The 20,048-nt window shown below is 37.7% G+C and overlaps 1 protein-coding gene across 2 annotated transcripts; it reads left to right on the top strand.

Annotated features, from left to right (window-relative positions):
• Positions 1-1,775: 1,775 nt before the first annotated feature.
• Positions 1,776-10,230, top strand: LOC137958936 (acyl-coenzyme A thioesterase 2, chloroplastic). Of its 2 annotated transcripts, none has more exons than XM_068806156.1 (6): positions 1,776-2,404; positions 3,601-3,987; positions 4,586-4,763; positions 4,835-5,352; positions 9,629-9,757; positions 9,888-10,230. In XM_068806156.1, exons 1-6 carry the CDS (start codon positions 1,988-1,990, stop codon positions 10,038-10,040), a joined length of 1,782 nt encoding a protein of 593 aa, XP_068662257.1. In that variant the 5' UTR covers positions 1,776-1,987; the 3' UTR covers positions 10,041-10,230. The 2 variants fall into 2 exon arrangements, with proteins under 2 accessions (XP_068662257.1, XP_068662264.1); XM_068806163.1 differs by having other exon boundaries at positions 1,778-2,404; positions 4,835-5,325; positions 9,888-10,229.
• Positions 10,231-20,048: the final 9,818 nt, after the last annotated feature.

Raw genomic sequence — 20,048 nt, 5'->3', positions numbered from 1 at the left:
AATCATGCACTAAATAAGGAGAGTGCATGTTGGCTGAGATCAACAAATAGATTGGGCATGTGATGTTTTTTCACTCAAGGAAGAATATTCACCAAGGAATCAAATCAAGGAAGATCTTCCTTCAATCAACCACTTTCCAAAAATAAAATAGGAAACCTTCCTTTAGTATCTTAGGTGCACTTCAGCAAATCAATCTCAATCCTTGATTTGCCTTAACTATTTTAGGTAAGGGGATAATTAAGGGAGGTAATTAGTAATCATACCAAGAAAAAAAATCTCTGATATCTTCAAGATCAAGAAGGAACCTTTCCTCCTAGTTGTTTGGTGTCAACCACTAACCAAAAGATCCATCCTTTGTTACCTTTTTCCTTAAAAATAATTTTTGGTAAGGCTTTTTAATCTTGTCTTACATGGGATATGCTCCAATGAGAAGATCAAGGTATGTAAAATTATTCCAAAAAATAAGAGATCTAAATCAATCTTGTTGTATAAGTCATGTGCCAACTAATCATGTAATTCCAACCTTTTCTTTCCCTTTTTTTCTTTTTAAACTTTTAGGAAAGAGGATCAAGAACAAATCTTAATGACAGAAACCCAAAACTGTGAGAGAACAAGATGTATTTAAAAAAAAAAAAATTCCTTGCACCAATACAAGCACCTTCACGAGTTCAAAAATAAATAAAATTGAACTATGATATCAACCTTCAATCTACAACATATGTAAATATCGCCTTTCAATCATGAAACACCATAGAACCATCAATGTGTTAGGAATTAGACTTTCTAATTCTAAACTAACTAGAGCAATAATAATAAACGCGAAAGAAGGAAAAAACAAGCACGAAAAAGCACAACAAGATTTATACAAGTTTGTCTCTAAGGTGAGACTACGTCATGTCTTCCACCGCTGTAATAATCCACTATGAAGATGAAATATTTTACAAGAAAAAACGCACACTCACATGTGTTTCTCTCTAACTTCTCGGGCTGCAACTCGAGATGCTCCTTGGTATAAGATGATTAAAACCCTAATAGCAGCGCCCCTCGATTATAAAGAGAAAATTAGGGCAACCATATTACAAGAATGAAATTTCCAAACTGCCCTTAATGAAACAACAGTTAATATATCGTAGACCGGGCAACTAACTCAACGTAGGGCATTAATTAGGTTTCATAACTTAACACAATGGAATAGCAAGTCTTCATTCATCAAACAAAAAAACCATAAATCCACAAGTTGTATCAGTCTAAAAATTGATCACTTTAACCGAAGATAGCATAGATTAAACACACTAATATTAACCAAGTTGAAGCTAATATGTAAGATGTAGTAACTCAGTCTTTTCTGATAAAAAAAAAATGCTTAATAAACCTTCTTCTTTCCAAGATATACAACAACATTCATCTTAAGGAAAAGAAGAAAAGAAAAAACTTATCTTTGTGAGCCAAAAGAGGAACCTTGATCAATACGTCATCTTCCACCAAGAGAGCTCATAAAAACTTGATTAATTAGCATCATAATTTTGGTGGCGTGCCAGCTTTGGTGGGGGGACCTGATATGGTTTCACCTTTAACACTTTTCAGTGGTCTCTCCAAATATGGCCGAGTTTGGAGTTCGGGCAGAGTTGACAACCATATTCTAAGAGTAATAGCATTATTCGAGCCGAAATGACCTTCTCATCCATGAAAACACATGGAGGTTCTGCAATTTGCTTCCATCTTTCCAGGAACTCCTTCAATCGATCACACGGCTATCCCTAGTTATAAATACTCTACTGCAGATTGCACAACTCCCTCAATCTGTATCCTCCACCACCGTGAAATCCCCTTCAAACCTTTTCAGCTCTCTCTCTCTCTCAGGCTCTTCCTGACGTTCCACCAAAAGCTAAACCCTGTCTCTTTGCTTTTCGTCTCTCTTCTAACGCAAAGGGTTGTTTTTTGGTTAGGTTCAACTTCCCAGAAGCAGTCCAAGTGTACTGTACCCAGAATGTCGAACTCCTCGTATGGAGTTCCAAAGTACTCCCCCAGGGTCTCTGAGATCAGAGCCTATTCATCGTCGTCTGGCTCCACTTTCTCACCTACATTTGAACACTGGCCTCCCATTGATGCCGGCTCGGCTATCAGAAAGTCGTTAAGTTTACGGACGGAGGTATACCACTCCTCTGTAATCAATGTCCTCTCGGAAGCTCGACGCTGCATCTCTCGTCACATCCTTCTCGGGACAGAAGACGGGCCCCTGCAAACTGAACTCACGAAAACCCCACACCAGAGCAGAACCAGCATCATCTATAATTTTTCAGACGATAATATTCTCAGAGAGCAGTATACTGATCCATGCAACGAGATTCAAATCGGGAAATTGCTTGAAGATTTGGATGCCCTTGCAGGGTTGATTGCTCGTAAGGTACGTAAATCGTAAAAGATTAATTTATTCTTTTTTTTATTGCTTCCATTGATCCATCCAGACATGCTTGGGATAAAAAGGAAAAATACAATTAATAAAATTCACTTTCACTCTTACTCTCAACACTCTAGTCTCCCCATTCACTCCCGACGCCCTTCCTCTTGCTCGTTTTTTTCTCTCGCCTTGCTCCTCTCTCATCGTGCTTTGACCCTCTCTCATCATCGGTCTATTAACCCTCTCCTCTTTTGCCCCTTTTAACTTTTTACAAAAAAACTTACATGAATATTTATTTATTTATATAAATTCATGATTTTTAATATTATATTTAATTACTAACTTAAGAATGATAATTTAAATATCATAAAAATAAAAATTTGATTAAGCATTTGGATATTATAAAATAAATATTTTTGTTTAGGTATTTTATTTTTTATATTAAATTAACTTAATATTTTTAGTTTAATTTTTATTTATTTTATTAATTTAGACAAATATAAAATATTTATTATTTTAATAATAAAAAGTTGAATAAAACCGTCTTATAAAACTTAAATCTATCAAAGTATTTTATATAATAAAATACCTTATTTATTTATTTATATAAATTTATGACTTTTAATATTATTTTTAATTACTAATTTAAGAGTGAGAATTTAGATATTATAAAAGTAACAATTTGATTATGCATATGGACATTATAGTAAACATTTTTTAAGTATTATATTTTTATATTAATTAAAGTAATATTATTTTTATTTTACTTTTTACTTATTTATCTTATTTTATTAATAAAAAAATAAAAGTTTTCTTGTGAAAAAGTAGACCGAAATTTCTTTTGTGATCATGAATTCCTCCGAAATTTCTTCTGCGAGCGCGGAGAGACTCCGTTAATTTTCTTCTCGCATGTCTGTCTGGTTACTCGATAACACAGGTAATTTGCAAAGAAACTGCAAGAACCGTACACAACCATGAAACATCCTTCAAAGCTCTTTCTCTCTCTTTGGAGATCTTTCAATCCCACGAAAACCCACCAATATATCAACCATCTCTCTGCTACACAGCCTCAATGTTTTCTAGCAGTTCCAGCTACTCAAAATCGTTCCGTCGTTCCCACTCTCTCGAATAGTTCGTGCCCATATAAACTGTCAAATAGTTTCTCAGAGGCTGCCCGGGTGAGACGCTTTTCGTCGTCACAGGACTCGATGGACTCCGCCTCCTCTCCGCCCAATGCGATCCCTGTGGTCTCCTCTTTCGCTTGTCCTTATGAACAATCTCCTGCCATTGATGCTAGCTTATCTGTCAGAAAGCCATTGAGTTTGTGGCCGGGGATGTATCACTCCCCTGTGACGAATGCCCTGTGGGAAGCTCGAACCTGCATCTTTGAGCGGCTAATTGACGGGAAAGACGGGCCCCCGCAAACTGAATTGCTCACGAAAAACCCTTCTCAGAGTAGGACCGGCATCGTCTATAATTTTTCCAGCGACTATATTCTTAGAGAGCAGTATAGGGATCCGTGGAACGAGGTTAGAATTGGGAAATTGCTTGAAGATCTGGATGCGCTTGCGGGAACGATTGCTGTCAAGGTGCACATAGAATCTACTAGTTTTTTGCTTTGAATTCATTTCTTCATTGATCATTTATGTTATAGTTTATTTTGCTCCTGGATTCAAATATTTTACTGCTTATTTTATAACTTGCAAGATCTACTGGCTCCGTAGTTTATATTATATCTTCGAACCTCTTCCTGAATATGGCCCTTTTTGTCCTTATCGCAAAACATTTTGCTTTCCCGTTGTTCAGGTTCTTTACCTTTTTCGTTTTTAAAATCTTGTTCCTATTCTCCTGACCTCGCAATCCTGTGCATAGCTGGAAGTCGGGCTGCAGGCTTGCTTCCTACGAGTGTTATAGCGCAGTCCTGTCGCGTAACTGGCAGTGTGATTTCTATTAATATCTTGTAGCATTCCGCTATCTAAATTTGGGTATGAGGTCCGAAGCACTACACAATGTTGAACAATCCGAAATAGCCTGCAGGTGATCCACTTGTTTCTATGAGTCTGAACAGGGTATTATGTTTACTAGGCAATTCTGATTGTTCTTCCATCATTGTTTACTTTCCAAACACATTTGGAAACTTTTTTCATATATTTCTTACTCTTTTTTTTTGTATATTAATATCTTCAGCACTGTTCAGATGATGATAGTACAACAAGGCCTCTCATTTTAGTCACTGCTTCAGTGGACAAGATGGTCTTGAAGAAGCCTCTCCGTGTTGACACCAACTTAAGAGTAGCAGGAGCGGTCACCTGGGTTGGTCGCTCATCTATTGACATCCAAATGGAAGTTACTCAATCTAATGAAGGTAAACTGACTCAATTTTGTAGTATTTGGGACTTCCATGTTTCTCATTTGTGTAGTCTAAATCACATGCAGGTGGCAGCTCCAATGCTCTTGACCCAATAGCTTTAACTGCAAATTTCACATTTGTTGCTCGTGATTCAAAGACTGGAAAATCTGCTCCTGTTAATCGCCTTATGCCTGAAACTGAACGGGAAAAGAAGCTTCTAGAGGAAGGGGAATTAAGAGATAGGCTGAGAAAGAAGAAGAGAGAAGAAGACAAGCAGAAATTTGAGCTGGGAGGCCATGATTTGCGTGTTGAAGTTGGTAGGTTGAAGGCTCTTCTAGCTGAGGGACGAATCTTCTGTGACATGCCTGCATTGGCAGACAGAAACAGCATTCTTATTAGGGATACTGGTCTTGAAAATGCTTTGATTTGTCAGCCTCAGCAGAGAAATCTGCATGGAAGAATTTTTGGAGGTTTTCTGATGCACCGAGCATTTGAATTGGCCTTCTCAACTGCATATGCCTTTGTAGGCCAGATGCCTTGCTTTCTGGAAGTTGATCATGTTGATTTCTTAAGACCAGTGAGTATCCTAATCATGCTCATACAGGTGCTACTTTTTTAAGCGACTTCTATACTAACTTTTAATACATATACGTTTTTTCATTTCTCAAAATAATCTGGCAAATTTTATATGTGCTTTGCAGTTTAACTCTTTTTTCCCTGCTACCATATCATGGTGACCTCCAATTTCCAAGAATTGCAAACCATGACAGAACTTTAGTACTAGAACATAAAATGAAAAATATGAGATTTGGGGAGAAAATAGAAGAGAAAAGAGGAGAAAAGAAGACCTGGGAGAAGAGCAGTCATGCTGTCTTGGAGAATGTGCCTGAAAAGCACTCTCTTTTTAATCAGGGTTTAAGTGATATTTTTCAAAAGGACAGAAATGCCCTTCAATAATCAAAATTACATCTCCTAAAATACATGTCTAAATTGAATGAAAATTGAACCAGAGATAAAATAAGACATTGTCTATCTAAGAGCCATACTATAAGAGAAAAATATAATTTAATAAATGACCAAAATAGAACTGGTATTTTAACATTAAAGAAACATGTTTATCCATCTCTGTAGCAGATTTCTTACTAATCATTTTGTTGTTTTAATAGTCAGAAGACTTCAGGCCATGGATGTTATAAAATAGCAATCGTATCACTCACTCTATTAGCATGTTTTAGATTCAAAAGAGTAGAGCAAGTAGATGTTTAGTTCAGATTTATTTATCAGCCCTTGACGCAGCCAGTGCAATCTTAGATTATCCTAAGGATCCAGGCAATTTGTTGTGGTGGCGTAGTGGTGAGAGTCATAACTTTAAGCAACAATGTCAGCGTTTTTCTTTTCTTCTTTTTCTTTTGCTTCTGAAAACTATGAATTTAAGAGTTAGTTTAGAGAGAGAAACTGAGAGCAAGAAAAGAGGAGTGGAAAACGAGAGTTCTGGAAAGACTCTTGGGAGTCGAGCTCGATCCCCGGCCTTTTGTAATAAATCTCAGACAAATTATCGAACTGCCCCTATCACTTAAAGATCACTTAAACCCTAATATCTCCCTACATACTTGTTCAAATTACATGAAAATAGGACTAGCGGCAAAACTAAACACATAGAATAAGAAAACGTAGCTGCTGGACTTTACAGTAAGTGAAAATGACGATATTGCCATTCAATGGATTTTTCTAACAACTTTTTTGGAGGTAAGGTATAAATTTTTTTTCCTTTTTTATTGGAAGGATTGAGGTAATGGCATGACTCTCCTCACTAAACCACCTCTTCCAGTTGCACAAATGATGCAGGAGAATCTATGATCCTTTATTTTCCTTGCTGTATTTAACCTTTTGACTACAGGGTGTCATGAACTATTGGCATTTTATTGTTATATCCTTGCTGAAAAGGAAGAGCTAGTTAGAACTTTATTGTTACATTGGATAAGGGCTGTAATGAAACCACCAAATAGTCGATGTTAGTACCAGTACGAGTAGTTTTAAGTTTGCATTTGGAGGCCTCTTGCTGCTGCAGACCTATTAACATATCTGATTCTTGAGGTGCTAAATTATACCTTTATTTTCTCCTCAGTTTTTATGCTGCTATTGCAAGCATTTTTGCAGCTTCTGCTACTTTCTATGGTTATCTTATGCAACTTCCCTATGGTTATTCAAAATGAGCCTTTTCTTTCTGTGATTCTTTTGTGTGTCATAGAGCTACTAGGGCCTTTGAAATGACAGAGAACATATAATGCCACATAACTGTATGTATTCTGCAAGCCCTTGTTCTACCAAACCTGGAGGAGATTTTCTGTCATAGATGCACCAACTAGACACAACTGCTATTCTGTTTGTTCTTTCAAACCTGCTTGAGATTTCCTCTTCTCTTGGATATTGATGTTCTTCGAGTAGTTACAAACTGCAGTTCTGTGCTTGTGCTGTAATTTGTTCAATGACAATTTTCTTATCTAGTTGTCCACAAGGGCTAGTAGAATGTAGTTCTGTAAGAATCACTGATGGACTTTGTGAATTGAGTACAACTTGACAGATTCTATGTCATAAATGTACCATGGATCTTTCCAGTAGCAGAGTTAGAAAAAATTTATACAGAGAAGATTGTCTCTGAAATCCATGCTCAGGAGTGAAGCCCCAGGTTCCACTGGGTTCATGACCAAGCTCTTCAAAGCAGGTTGGAACTTTCTCAACCATGATGTCCTAGCCACTTTCAGTGACCTCCATTCCACTGGCATCACCAGCAAATTCATTGGGGCTACCTTCATTGCCCTAATTCCAAAGAAAGATGGTACTGATGACCTGAGAGACTATTGCCTTCATTAACTTGATGTCCTGCCCCTACAGATTTATTGCCAAAGTCCTTGCCAACTACCTCAAGAAGGTCCTCCCCTCAATCATTTGCTACAAACAAAATGCGTTCTTCTCTAGTAGGCAGATTTTGGACTCTACTCTCCTTGCTCATGAGCTCTATCATTGAGTGATTTAAAAGGCTGTTACGAATCTTGGACTAAATTACCCTTGACTATCTTTCTGATACCTCTCCCCCCCCCAACCCACTTACACCCAAATTCTTTATTTTACCCATATTAAATTACTAAGTTGCCTTTGGGCCAACTACCACTAACATTGGTGTTAGGTGCAACTCCACTGCAAAGAGCAAATATTACTCTTGTGGGAAGGGTTACCCTTATCAAATCCACCTTTGTCGATCTTCCTATTTACGACTCTCCCTTCTCCAATGCCAGCCTTGGTGGTATAGAAGATAGAATTAGAAAGCACATATTCACCTGTTGAGGGGATTGCAATCACTTCACGCACCTCCTTGTTAACTAGCATAAAGTGTGCCTTCTCAAAGATAAAGGAGCCTTGGTGTTCAATCCATCCACCTCATGATTTCCTCCTTGAAACAAATGAACTTTTGAAAGTAAAGCATGGTTTGTGGTTGGGGTAATAGAGAAAAATTATCATTACACTTCCTTCTTGGCTAATAAGCTTGTCTAGTTCCACCATCTCGGGGCAAACTTTAGGGAGAACTGGAGATTTGTGGCCACTTTTAGTACTTATTGTATGGTGAAATTAATGGAGTGTTAGATACCTAGCTAATAGGTTAAAAGCTCCAAAGCTAATGGAATGCAAAATACTAGACCCTTAAACCAATCCTGTACGAGGCCTTTCCCCACTCCCATATCCCTGCACCAAATCATAACAATATATTGTGCTTCCATGTTGATGTCCACAACAGCCACTCTATGATAGCTCTCACTTTGGACCAAGTAGCCCTTTTAAACTTTGTGACGACGGGTTGTCTTTTTGCCTTTTTCATAGGTCAGCTCCTTTGGGATTCGAACATGTGACATTATGTGTACTCTGATATTTTAGGTACCTACCTAATACACCAAAAACTCCAAAACTGATGGAATACAGAAAACTAAACCTTTAAACATATCCCGCAATTCGGCACCCATATCCTAGGTCCCACGAGACCATAACATAAAATGGCCCCTCTTGAGGATGCATGTTTAAAGCTTAACTTTGATAGAAGGTCCACAAGAAATCCAGGTCCCTTCTAGTGGCATAGGCTTCATTCAGGAATTTATTTGGATGTTCAAACTTTGATACTTTGCCCCTTTCGGAACACGGATTCCATAGAGATGGAGTTGCACTCTCCATGGTTTGGAACTCTTTAGAGATTCGTTCTCCAGCCTACTCGTAGTGGAAGGGGACTCAACAGTTGTTAGCAGTTGGATCTCAGGCTGTTCACCTCCCCCACGGCATCTTCACTAATACTTGGACGAGATCATGAACATTGCATGCTCTATTTACGTCACTCAGCTTCGTACACAACATGAGCCCAACACGCTTCTTAGGGTATCTCTCAATAACAGCCTGTTGGGATCACTCCTTTCTATTTTAGCATTCATAACTTCTGTTGATCTTTATTTTGTGGTGTCCATTGTTTTTTCACGTTCTCCTATCTTTGTCTTGACGATACATGAATATTTTCTCATCATTATTCCCAAATAAAAAAACCATTGCATCTTTCTGTTTGGGAAGACCATGATAGAGTTTCTTTCTGTAATGTGAACTGTTCATGATTAACAGACCTTTGAACTGTTTTTGAGTGGCCACCTTTATGCCACACGGGTGGAAATTAGTAATATTAATATTATTTTGAGTACGTTAGTGATAGTAGTCAATCATGTTTTTCCTTAGTTCTGACCAAAAATTAACATAAAGATTTCAGGATTTTTTGCTTATACTAGGCAAATTTCGAGTAGAAAGATGTGACATTGTGCTTTGACAGCATAATTATTTCATATTATCGTTGGCAGGTGGATGTGGGAGATTTCCTCCGTTTCAAATCATGTGTGTTGTATACTCAATTAGAGAACCAGGAGCAGCCTCTGATCAACATTGAAGTTGTTGCCCATGTCACAAAGCCAGAGCTCAGAACCAGCGAGGTATAAGACTTACTTGACATGATATTCCTGATCTCTTTAAAAAAAAAAAAAACATTGTTCTGTTTCTGTTTCCGTGTAGTTTGGTGTTCGATACCTAAGAATCTCTACGTTGTATATGCTGATCAAGCAGGTATCCAACACGTTCTACTTCACATTCACTGTCCATCCCGATGCCTTAACGAAGGGACCACAAATTCGGAATGTAGTTCCTGCTACCGAAGAAGAAGCTCGGCGGGTGCTTGAGCGTATAGACGCTGAGAATGCTTATTTTTCCAGTTCATAGTATACTCTTTACTTTGCAGGGAAATGAAGAATGAAGAATTAGACATTGTTTGTATCTCCCAAAAGAAACTCGAAAGTAGGTCTTTTTCCCAGGTGATAGATATAAGCTTAAATATGAATTTTTACTCATTATGAAATTCATGAAATAAAATTACACGGAAGCGTGAAAGAACATCTATTCAAATACTCCTCAATGGATAAGTCGCAGGCATTTTACTAGACCAGATCTGTTGTTCGTGAAAAACAGGAACTGTTATCTCTTAAAGGGATAAAGGTTATTCCTATAAAGTAGCTAACATTCTCCCACTTGTCCCATTTAATAATTTTATGCATTATGCAATATTGGTATATTCTCAAAAAAAATTCTCATATATATAATATCTTTATACTCAAACAAAATAATTTAAATTACATGATTTGTGGTGGTAAGTCCTTTGGAACAAGTATTATTTTCCTTGTATCACAATGCAATTTTTTCCTTTTAAATGAGAACCATATATGGCATATATCTTTATAAATGAATTTTTGAATGCTCATTCAAGATCATTAAACTTAAATTGTTATTCTAAACTTTATATATATAACTAAATACGAGAAGACATGTGAAATTGATTGAGCTTTTCAATTGACCAAAATTACGATACAAACATAAAGGGAATCTCAAAGAGTTAGTAGAACTAAGTCTTATGTGTTCAACATGTCCCTTATAAGCCTTATAAGCAATGGGTGGTAGACTTTTTGTCAATGGATTAGCAATCATTAATCCAATGTGCTGCACAACCACTTTGTTTGCTTTGACATATTCTCGAATAGCCAAATATTTGATGTCAATATATTTACTACGACTTCCGCTCTTATTGTTCTTGGACAAAAGTACTGTAGCGGAATTGTCGCAATAGATCTTCAATGGTTTGAAATTGAATCAACAATTTCAAGTCTAGAAATAAAACTCCTCAACTATATAGCCTATAATATCGCTTCAAAATATGCTACAAACTCTGCATTGTTTTGCACTTCTCCAAGAAGACAAATCCCGATGTTGACTTTCTCAAATCAAGGTAGCCAGCAAAATCAAAGTCTGAATATCCAATCACTTCCAGATGATCAAATCGACTATACGTAAGCTTATATTCTTTAGTCCCTTGAACGTATCGCATGATTTTCTTTGCATCTTTCAAATGGTCCAAACCTAGGTTGCTTTGATATCTGCCCAATATTCCCACTGCATATGCTATGTCAAGTCTTGTGCAAACTAGAGCATATATTAAACTCCCAAATATAGAAACATATAGAATGTTTTTCATTTTTTCTTTTTCTAAATCATTTCTTGGACTTGTTCCAAACTTAATTTGTTACCTTAACAATAGGTGCAACACTAGATGAATAATTTTTCATACGAAATCTCTCGATTTTTTGGGACAATCCTAATATCCCTCGGGTTATGTCTCTATCAATCATTATGCCTATGACATAAGAAGCTTCGCCCATATCTTTCATATCAAATTTCATCGAGAGAAATTGCTTAACCTCACAAAGTAATCCTAAATCAATTGAAGAAAGTAAAATATCATCTACATATAGGAGTAAGAAAATTATTTTGCTCCCACTGACCTTATGGTATATACATTGATCCTTTGTATTCTCCATAAAACCAAATAAAAAAACAACACCATGAAATTTTAGATACAACTGACGGAATACTTGTTTCAATCCATATATAAATTTCTTAAGTCTACAAACTAAGTGATCATTCCAAATGAAACTTTCAGGTTGTTTCATATAAACCTTTTCTTCTAGGTCTCCATTGAGGAAAGTCGTTTTCACATACATTTAATGTAACTCCATATCAAAATGAGCTACTAATACTATGATTATCCAAAATGACTCATTCTTCAAAACAGAAGAGAAGGTTTCATGATAATCAATTTCTTCTTATTGAGTAAATCCGTTCGCTACAAGTTTTCCCTTATATGTTTTAATATTGCCAAAAGAGTCTTTTGTGGTTTTAAAAACCCACTCACAACCTTCCCCCTTTGGGCAATTGAACAAGATCTCAAAATTGGTTTTTAGCCATTGAATCCAACTCTTCCTTCATGGTATCATTCCATAGTGTGGAATTATTTCCACTCACAGCCTGTGAAAACGTAATAAGATCATCTTCAGCACCAATGTCCATGTTAGATTCTTAAAGGTACACTTCATACTCTGAAGAAAGGGCAGGTTTTCTAACTCTTGAAGATCTTCTTACTGGTACTTCAACATTTTCTGATTGAGAATTCTGAGTAACTGGATCTATAGGAATATCCTCATGATGATATTGTTCTTCAACTATTGGTTTTTCTTGAAGAATCAAATCTTGAAACACAACCAATCTATGTGAAAACATAGGAGCAGGTTGAAAACTGCTATGCTCCACAAAAATTAAGTTTCAAGGTAGCATACTACTAATCTCATCATTCTCTATGAACCTAGCATTCTTAGATTTTACAATTCTCATCGTACGAGATGGATAATAAAATTTAAATCCCTTATACTTTTTTGTATAACAAATGAAATTTTCACTGATTGTTTTAAAGTATAACTTTGTATCATGTGGATAATAGATTTTAACTACAAGTGGGCAACCTCAAATATGCACATGCCTTAAACTAAGTTTCCAACCTTTTCCATAATTCAAATGGCATTTTGTGAGCTACCTTGGTTGGAACCCTATTTAGTACATAGGTTGCAGTTTTTAGAGTTTCACTCCACAAAGACAATGAGAGATCGGGGGTATTAATCATACTCCTCATCATATCTATTAATATTCGGTTTGGCCTTTCAGCCACACCATTTTGAGATGGTGAGTCTGGCATTGTGTATTGTGCCACAATACCTTGTTCTTTAAGAAACCTTGCAAATGGACCCAGTAATTATCCTTTTTCCGTGTATCTACCATAATATTCACACCCCTATTTGACTTCACGATCTTAATATATATGACTAATTGTTTCTCTACTTCTGCTTTATAGACCATAAAAGAATCTAGTGTTTTACTTTTATCATAAAGCAAATAGAAACATATATCTTGTATAGTCATCAATAAAGGTAATGAAATATTTCTGACCATTAAAGCATGTATCATAAGGATGCGAAATAACAATGTGTATATTTCTAAAACATCAGAAGTCATCTTGACACCTTTCTTGTATTTATTAGTTTGTTTTCCATTAATGTAATCCACACAAATACAAAAATTAGTAAAGTCAAGAGTCTGAAAGACTATCATTTACTAATCTCTTAATTCTATCAATGGAGATATGACCTAATCTCCTATACCACAACATGGATGATTTCTCATTTATAAAACCATGCTTAATGCCAATATTTGAACCATGCACAGTTGTAAGACTACAATCGAGGGTAAAAGATAAAATAAGTTTAAACAACCCAACATCCAAAATGCCTTTTCCAACGAGAATATTGTCTTTATACAATTGAATGGAATTTCTGAGGAAATTGAAACTGAATCCAAAAGGTAAAATTCTGGAAACTAAGATCACGTTTCTTGAAAATGATGGAACATAAAAGGTCCTTTCAATGTCTAAAACAAAATCATTGTTGAGGACAAGTCTATAAGTTCCAACCGCCTCTACATGTGAACGTTTCTTGAATAGATGGAAGATTCACTTTTCGTCGGTTTTCATTAGTTTGAGAAATCTTGTATGGTGTTGGCAACATGGATTATAGTACCATAATCAATCTCCCCAGTTATAAGTAGCATGAGTCATATTAAATCAAAACACACTAAAGAACTTAAAGTCACAAATTGATCCTGAATAGCTTGAATATATTCCTTTGCTTTGGCATAATCAGGGATGGATCCACTAGATCACTCCCAAATATCAAATGGTGTTTTCTCAATTTGGGTACCGGATTCCATGGGCCTTGGAGGTTTATCCACTCGAAGTGACAAGTAAGGTCCATGCACACCAATTACAGGAGAATTTTCTCCTTCTACTCAATATATTTTTTTCCATTCAAAGGAATAATAGAGGAATCAAAATTTGAGTCAGACAAAGTTTAAAGAACTGCAAAATAAACAACAAACTTACTAAAACATGCAATGAAGCCAAAATTTGAATATTTACTCATGTAGATACTTCAAACAAATAAATCAGCGTGTCAATATAATATTTCCTTTGGGCTTAGATCATAACACATATGCGAGTTATGTCACTTTATAATGGGATAAAAAAAATCTGTAAAGGAATATTCTAGGCCTGTGGGCAACTATAATTTCTTTTTGTAATATTTCTATCTCATCATGTGTGAGTTAAATTACCATATCTCTGTGATTAATCATAATTTTTATGTCATTAACTTTATGTGATTAAGCTTAATATTACTAGATATTTTCATACTTAATATTATTGTGGCAATAACTCAATTATTCAAATGTAAACCAAATTATGACATCAAAATAATTGACTAAAATTGATGCCAATTATTAATTCATTATATTTAGGTTGACCTCAAAATTAAGTATGCATAAAACCTTTATAAATTTTTCACAATTGAAATATTAACAAAATATGTACATTATACAACTATGTATGCGTGCATAAGTATTTAATTCATACGAGGAAAAATAATAATTATATAAAATAAATAAATATACTGATTTTCCTATGATTTAAATATGTATTAAACACATATATTGAGATGGCCTAATGGTCAATGCCGCCTCAGGCCCACGGGTTTGAATCCCTGATCGACCCAAAAAAAAAAAATTATGTGAACCAAGTCGCCTTAGCCTGCTCTCGGCGAGTCGAGCAGACTCAACCCGTCCATCTGACTCGGAAGTTAAATCAGGTTACCGTTTGATTTTTTTTTTGCATGCTGGAGACCTCCAGTCACGCGTAGAGAGGGAGTGCCATCACCAGCCACCGTCTCCACTTCGACGTTGGCCGACGTCATAATCGTCACCGGCCACCGTCGTAATCCTCGTCGGCGCACCCTACATGGCCATCACTCCGCCAAGAGCATACGGAGATGACAACTAGGAACTTGGCCTCGTCCCACTGTGGGACGGCGATGGCGGGGATGCCGGAGCTCAGGCTCTCCTCTTCTTGCCCCTACGACAGGTCTTTCCAGGCCGCATTTCTTACTACCCACAAGAAAGATTTCCTATTGTAGCGTATCCTGCGTGACGTCTACCTCCGATGCAGGATGCTGGTGCATCCCACACCACCCATCGCTCCCCACAACAATACCAAATGGGCGTCGTAATCCTCGATGGCGCACCCCGAGCCGGCCATCGCTCCACCGAAACGAAGATGCACACAACACCAGTCTCGGCACTGCGCACACAGTGCCGGTCTCGTTGTATTCCTACGCAGTCGCCTCTGTAAATTCTTGTAAAATCTATCTTTTCTTTCTTATATCATTTCATACAATTACATCTCTATTTATATACATAGATTACACTTACTCCTAACCCGTCTCTCGGATCATCTCTGAGGCCGTAACTACAGAGGACTTCTTCCTCTGTTTTTACAGATTTGGAAGACCATTCCAGAGGAAGAAGTCCTCCTCTGGAGCTCCTATGGAGGAACTCATGCTAACAGTTCCCCTCAAGTTGGTGCGTATATATCTTTGATGCTCAACTTGCCAAGTGAGTTGTAAAATTTCGTAATGTATACTATTTTTGTAAGTATGTTTGCCTACTGGTCTTCAGATTTAACAAATGAAAATCGAATTATCTTTGCCTCAAGGGTTTGCTTGATGAAGTGCTAATCTACTTCCACATGTTTAGTTCGATCGTGTTAAACCGGGTTATGTGAAATGTCAATAGCCGCCTTATTATCGCAGAATAAGTTCATCTCATAGTTTGGGCCAAAGCCAATTTTGGTTAATAATCTCCGAAGCCAAAGAAGCTCACAAAGACTCGTAGTCATCCCACGAAACTCAGCTACAGCACTAGATAACGCGAATACCTTTTGTTTCTTACTTCTCCACGTAATTAGGTTTCCTCCAACAAACATAAAATAGGTGAGGTGGTTCTTCTATCTGAAATATTTCCTACCCAGTCAGCATCTGTATAACCTTCAACCCTTAGGTGATGGTTTCTTGAGAACATAAGCCATTTCCCAGGGGAGGACTTTAGGTATCGAAGAATTTGATTCACTGCATTCATATGATCTTCACTAGGACAATGTATGAATTGGCTTACTACACTTACTGCATAGGCGATATCAGATCGTGTATGGGAGAGATAAATAAGTTTCCCAACCAACCTCCGGTATCTTCCTTTGTCTGTTGGCACTTGGTCTAGGTATTCTCCAAGCTTGTGATTTGGAATTATTGGGATATCTGCAGGTTTACACTCCAGTAGTCCAACTTATGATAATAGATCTAGGATAAATTTTCTTTGGGAAAGGAATATGCCTTGCTTGGACCTAGTAACTTCGATTCCCAGAAAATATTTGAGTCCTCCCAAATTTTTCATCTCAAATTTTGTTGCCAATTGCTCTTGAAGTCTTGCTATTTCTTCTAGATCATCTCCTGTAATGATCATATCGTCTACATACACTATCAAAGCAGTTACTTTACCTCGTCAATGCTTTAAGAATAGCGTATGACTTGAGTTACTTTGTTTAAAACTATATTTCCGTATTGCCAACCTCATCTCCCAAACCACGCTCTAGGAGATTGCTTCAAGCCATATAAAGTTTGATGGAGTTTGAACACTGTCCTTGCTTTAGAATTTGCTATATATCCTGGAGGAACATCCATGTAGATTTCTTCTTCAAGATCTCCATGAAGAAAAAAAAATTTAACGTCAAATTGGTGCAGTGGCCAATCAAGATTAGCTTTAAGAGATAACAAAACTCTAACAGTATTCAATTCGGCCACCGGTGAGAATGTTTCTTGATAATCCACGCCATATGTTTGTGTATATCCTTTTGCTACTAGCCTTAACTTGTACCATTCAACTGCTCCATTGGATTTGTATTTGATGGAGAATACCCATTTACACCCCCAGTGTTCTTTTACCTTCAGGTAAAAGAATAAGACTCCAGGTCTCATTTTTGACTAATGTCTTCATTTCTTCCTTCATGGCTTGAACCTACCTAGGGTATTTCAGAGCTTCATCAACACTTGTGGGGACATGGTGTGAGGAGAGTTCATTTACAAACTTCTTGAGGGGTTCAGATAGTTCTTTTGTAGACACATAATTGGCAATAGGATATTTCAATTTTCTCTCCTTTACTTCAGGGGAATATCTATTTGGTGGTTTGCCTCGATTGCGCCTAACAAGTAACTCATAGCCAACAGGAGTAGCCATATCGTTAGAATTTTGAAGTGTGACAGGATTACTTACCTCAATGATATTCTCAGGAGGTGGATCGTTGGATACTGAGGGGAAGAGGGTTATTGCTTCATCATTATTTTTTGAGGATATCTTCTTTGGATTTGGTTCCATAGTGATTTTTATATCAATGTCCTTGAACTAGTCAAATGTCATCCAATTCAGTTATTCTTCTCGTGTTTCCCCCTGAAGAGAAGAATTGGACATAGCAGACGAATAGAAAGTTTCAGATTCAAGGAACGTAACATCCATAATTACATATGTGTGTTGAATAGTATCATAGTAACGGTACCCTTTTTGATGGACCACAAATCCCAAAAATAGACACCGAATGGCACATGGATTGAGCTTTGAGTGTTGGTTTTTGTGAAGATTAACGAACACAACACAACCAAAAATTCGAGGGGAGAGCATTAGCACCGAGGGTAATGAAACATAGTTTGATAGGGCCTATAGGAGGAGAGTCTTAAACTCAAGAATTTTGGAAGGCATGAGGTTAATGTGGTAGACAACAGTAGTAACAGTATCATGCCAATGATGGTTAGGTACTTGAGCCCCAAGTAAAAGAGTTTGAGCCGTTTCAAGAATGTGGCGATTTTATCTCTCTGTAATACCATTTTGTTGAGGAGTATGGGCGCACAAGGTTTCATGAATCAGTCTATGGTGTTGGAAATAATCATGAAACTGATGACTCACATATTCTCCACCATTATTAGATCGAATAATTCGAATGTTGGTAGAGAACTGTGTTTGGATCATCATATGAAAGGATTGAAAGGTATGAAAGACTTCATCTTAGTGTTTCAACAAGTAAAGTCAAGTCATTCGTGTGCAGGCATCAACAAATATGACAAACCAGCGAACACCAGACCTAGCATCTTTGGGGGAAGGACCCCACACATCCGAGTGAATTAAAGTGAAAGGATCATTGCTCTTATTCATACTTAATGGATGATTGACTCGATGACTTTTAGCTAGAATGCAAGTCTCACAGTTAAAATCTAGAACTAATAAATTTGAAAATAGATCGGGAAACATATGTTTCAAATACCCAAATGAAGGATGACCTAACTGACGGTGCCACATCAAAATTTGTTTCACTTTGAGGTCACTCGGGTGCCACATGTGATATGCACGACCTACAATGAAATCTTCCATGTAATAGAGCCACCTCCTCTTAGTACCACACCTAATGATCTTCTTGGTGAGAATATCCTAAATAAGAAAAAAATGTAGAGTAAATAAGAACAACACAATTCAACTCGTTGGTAACTTTACTCACTGATAGTAACTTGTGAAAAAGACAGGGCACGAGTAGTGTATTAGATAATGGTAGGTTTGGTGATAACATCAATGTTCTAGCCTCTGTTACTGGAGAGATAACTCCATTAGTGTTGGCAAGTGTTGAGAAAAATCCTTTGCATCAAATGTCATATGGTCCGTTGCTCCAGAGTCAAGTCTCCACGCTCTACAATCATCCTCTCTAGTCGATCCTAGGAGAGCATTACGTGGGTCCGCATCCGTCTGAGGATGTTGAGGGAGATCACCGTTCAAATACCCCAATTTGTCTTTGTCTGATATATACATCTCAACAACCTGGGATAGGTCGAGTCTAGTCCAAGTCGAGTTTTGGTTTCAATTTGATTTGGTTCGGTCCGGTCAGGTCAGGTCACTGGCCTTAGTCCGAGTCTTCAGTGTGGTTCGGGTCCGATCAGGTCAGGTCGAATCGGTTCGGTTCGCTTCATTGGAAATTAATTTCGCGCAATGTTGTGTAGCGGATTTAATTTGAACCATCGTCGTCCCCGCGACGCTGGTTTCTGAACAGTAAGAGATGGGAGTAGGGGTGGCTTCGAACCGAGCCGGCTCGTGTTCGGCTCGGTTCAACTCATTACATATCGAGCTCGAGCCGAACTCAAACTCAGAAATGGGCTCGTTTAGGTTAACGAGCCGAGCTCGAGCAGAGCCAGGTTCAGCTCGTCGGCTCGCGAGGCGACTCGTGAATTTAACGAGCGGCAGGATGGGGCAAATTTTCTGGAGTCTCGCACGCTCTCTCCCGAAAAAATTTTTTCGGTCTCTCTCCTTCCCTCGCTCTCTTCGTCTCCTCCTTCCCTTCTCTCTTCTTCCTCCGAAATTCCCTCTCTCGGCCTCCATCTCCCTTCTCCCTCTCGCCGCCGCCGCCGCCGCCGCACCTAATTCTTCCCCCCACTCATCGCCTTCTCTGCCTCTGATTGTCGTCGCCGTCAACTCCCGTAATGTCGCCCTCGCCTCGTCGTACCCCAACTAGAGCGGCTGCTCTGGACCCTCTCCTGTCGTCGTCACCCCCTACCACCGTCTGCTGCCACCATCAAATCAGCCGGCCACCGCTCTCACCGAAACGGGAACCCCCGGATACCTAATGTTCGGAGACCTAAGTTGAGGGGGGAGATTATTTTCCCCCCTCGATGCTCTGTCCCGCACAGCGTGTGAACTAGCACGTGCAGTTCACACATGCGAGTTTTGCACTTGTGGATTTTATAAAAAAAAAAAAAAAACTTGCAAATCCTACTCTCAGCCTGTTTTTCCTCTCGACGATGCAATAATACGTAAAAATATAATGTGTTAAAGTTAACATTTGATCAAATTTTTCTGTTTATTTTTTTATTTTTTATAATTAAT

This window comes from Aristolochia californica, unplaced genomic scaffold, assembly GCF_029961685.1.
Source record: "Aristolochia californica isolate CCGP_79_NKW_82.1479 unplaced genomic scaffold, dmAriCali1.0.hap1 SCAF_1, whole genome shotgun sequence".
Classification (NCBI taxonomy): domain Eukaryota; kingdom Viridiplantae; phylum Streptophyta; class Magnoliopsida; order Piperales; family Aristolochiaceae; genus Aristolochia; species Aristolochia californica.
This window is presented reverse-complemented; position numbering and strand designations above follow the sequence as displayed.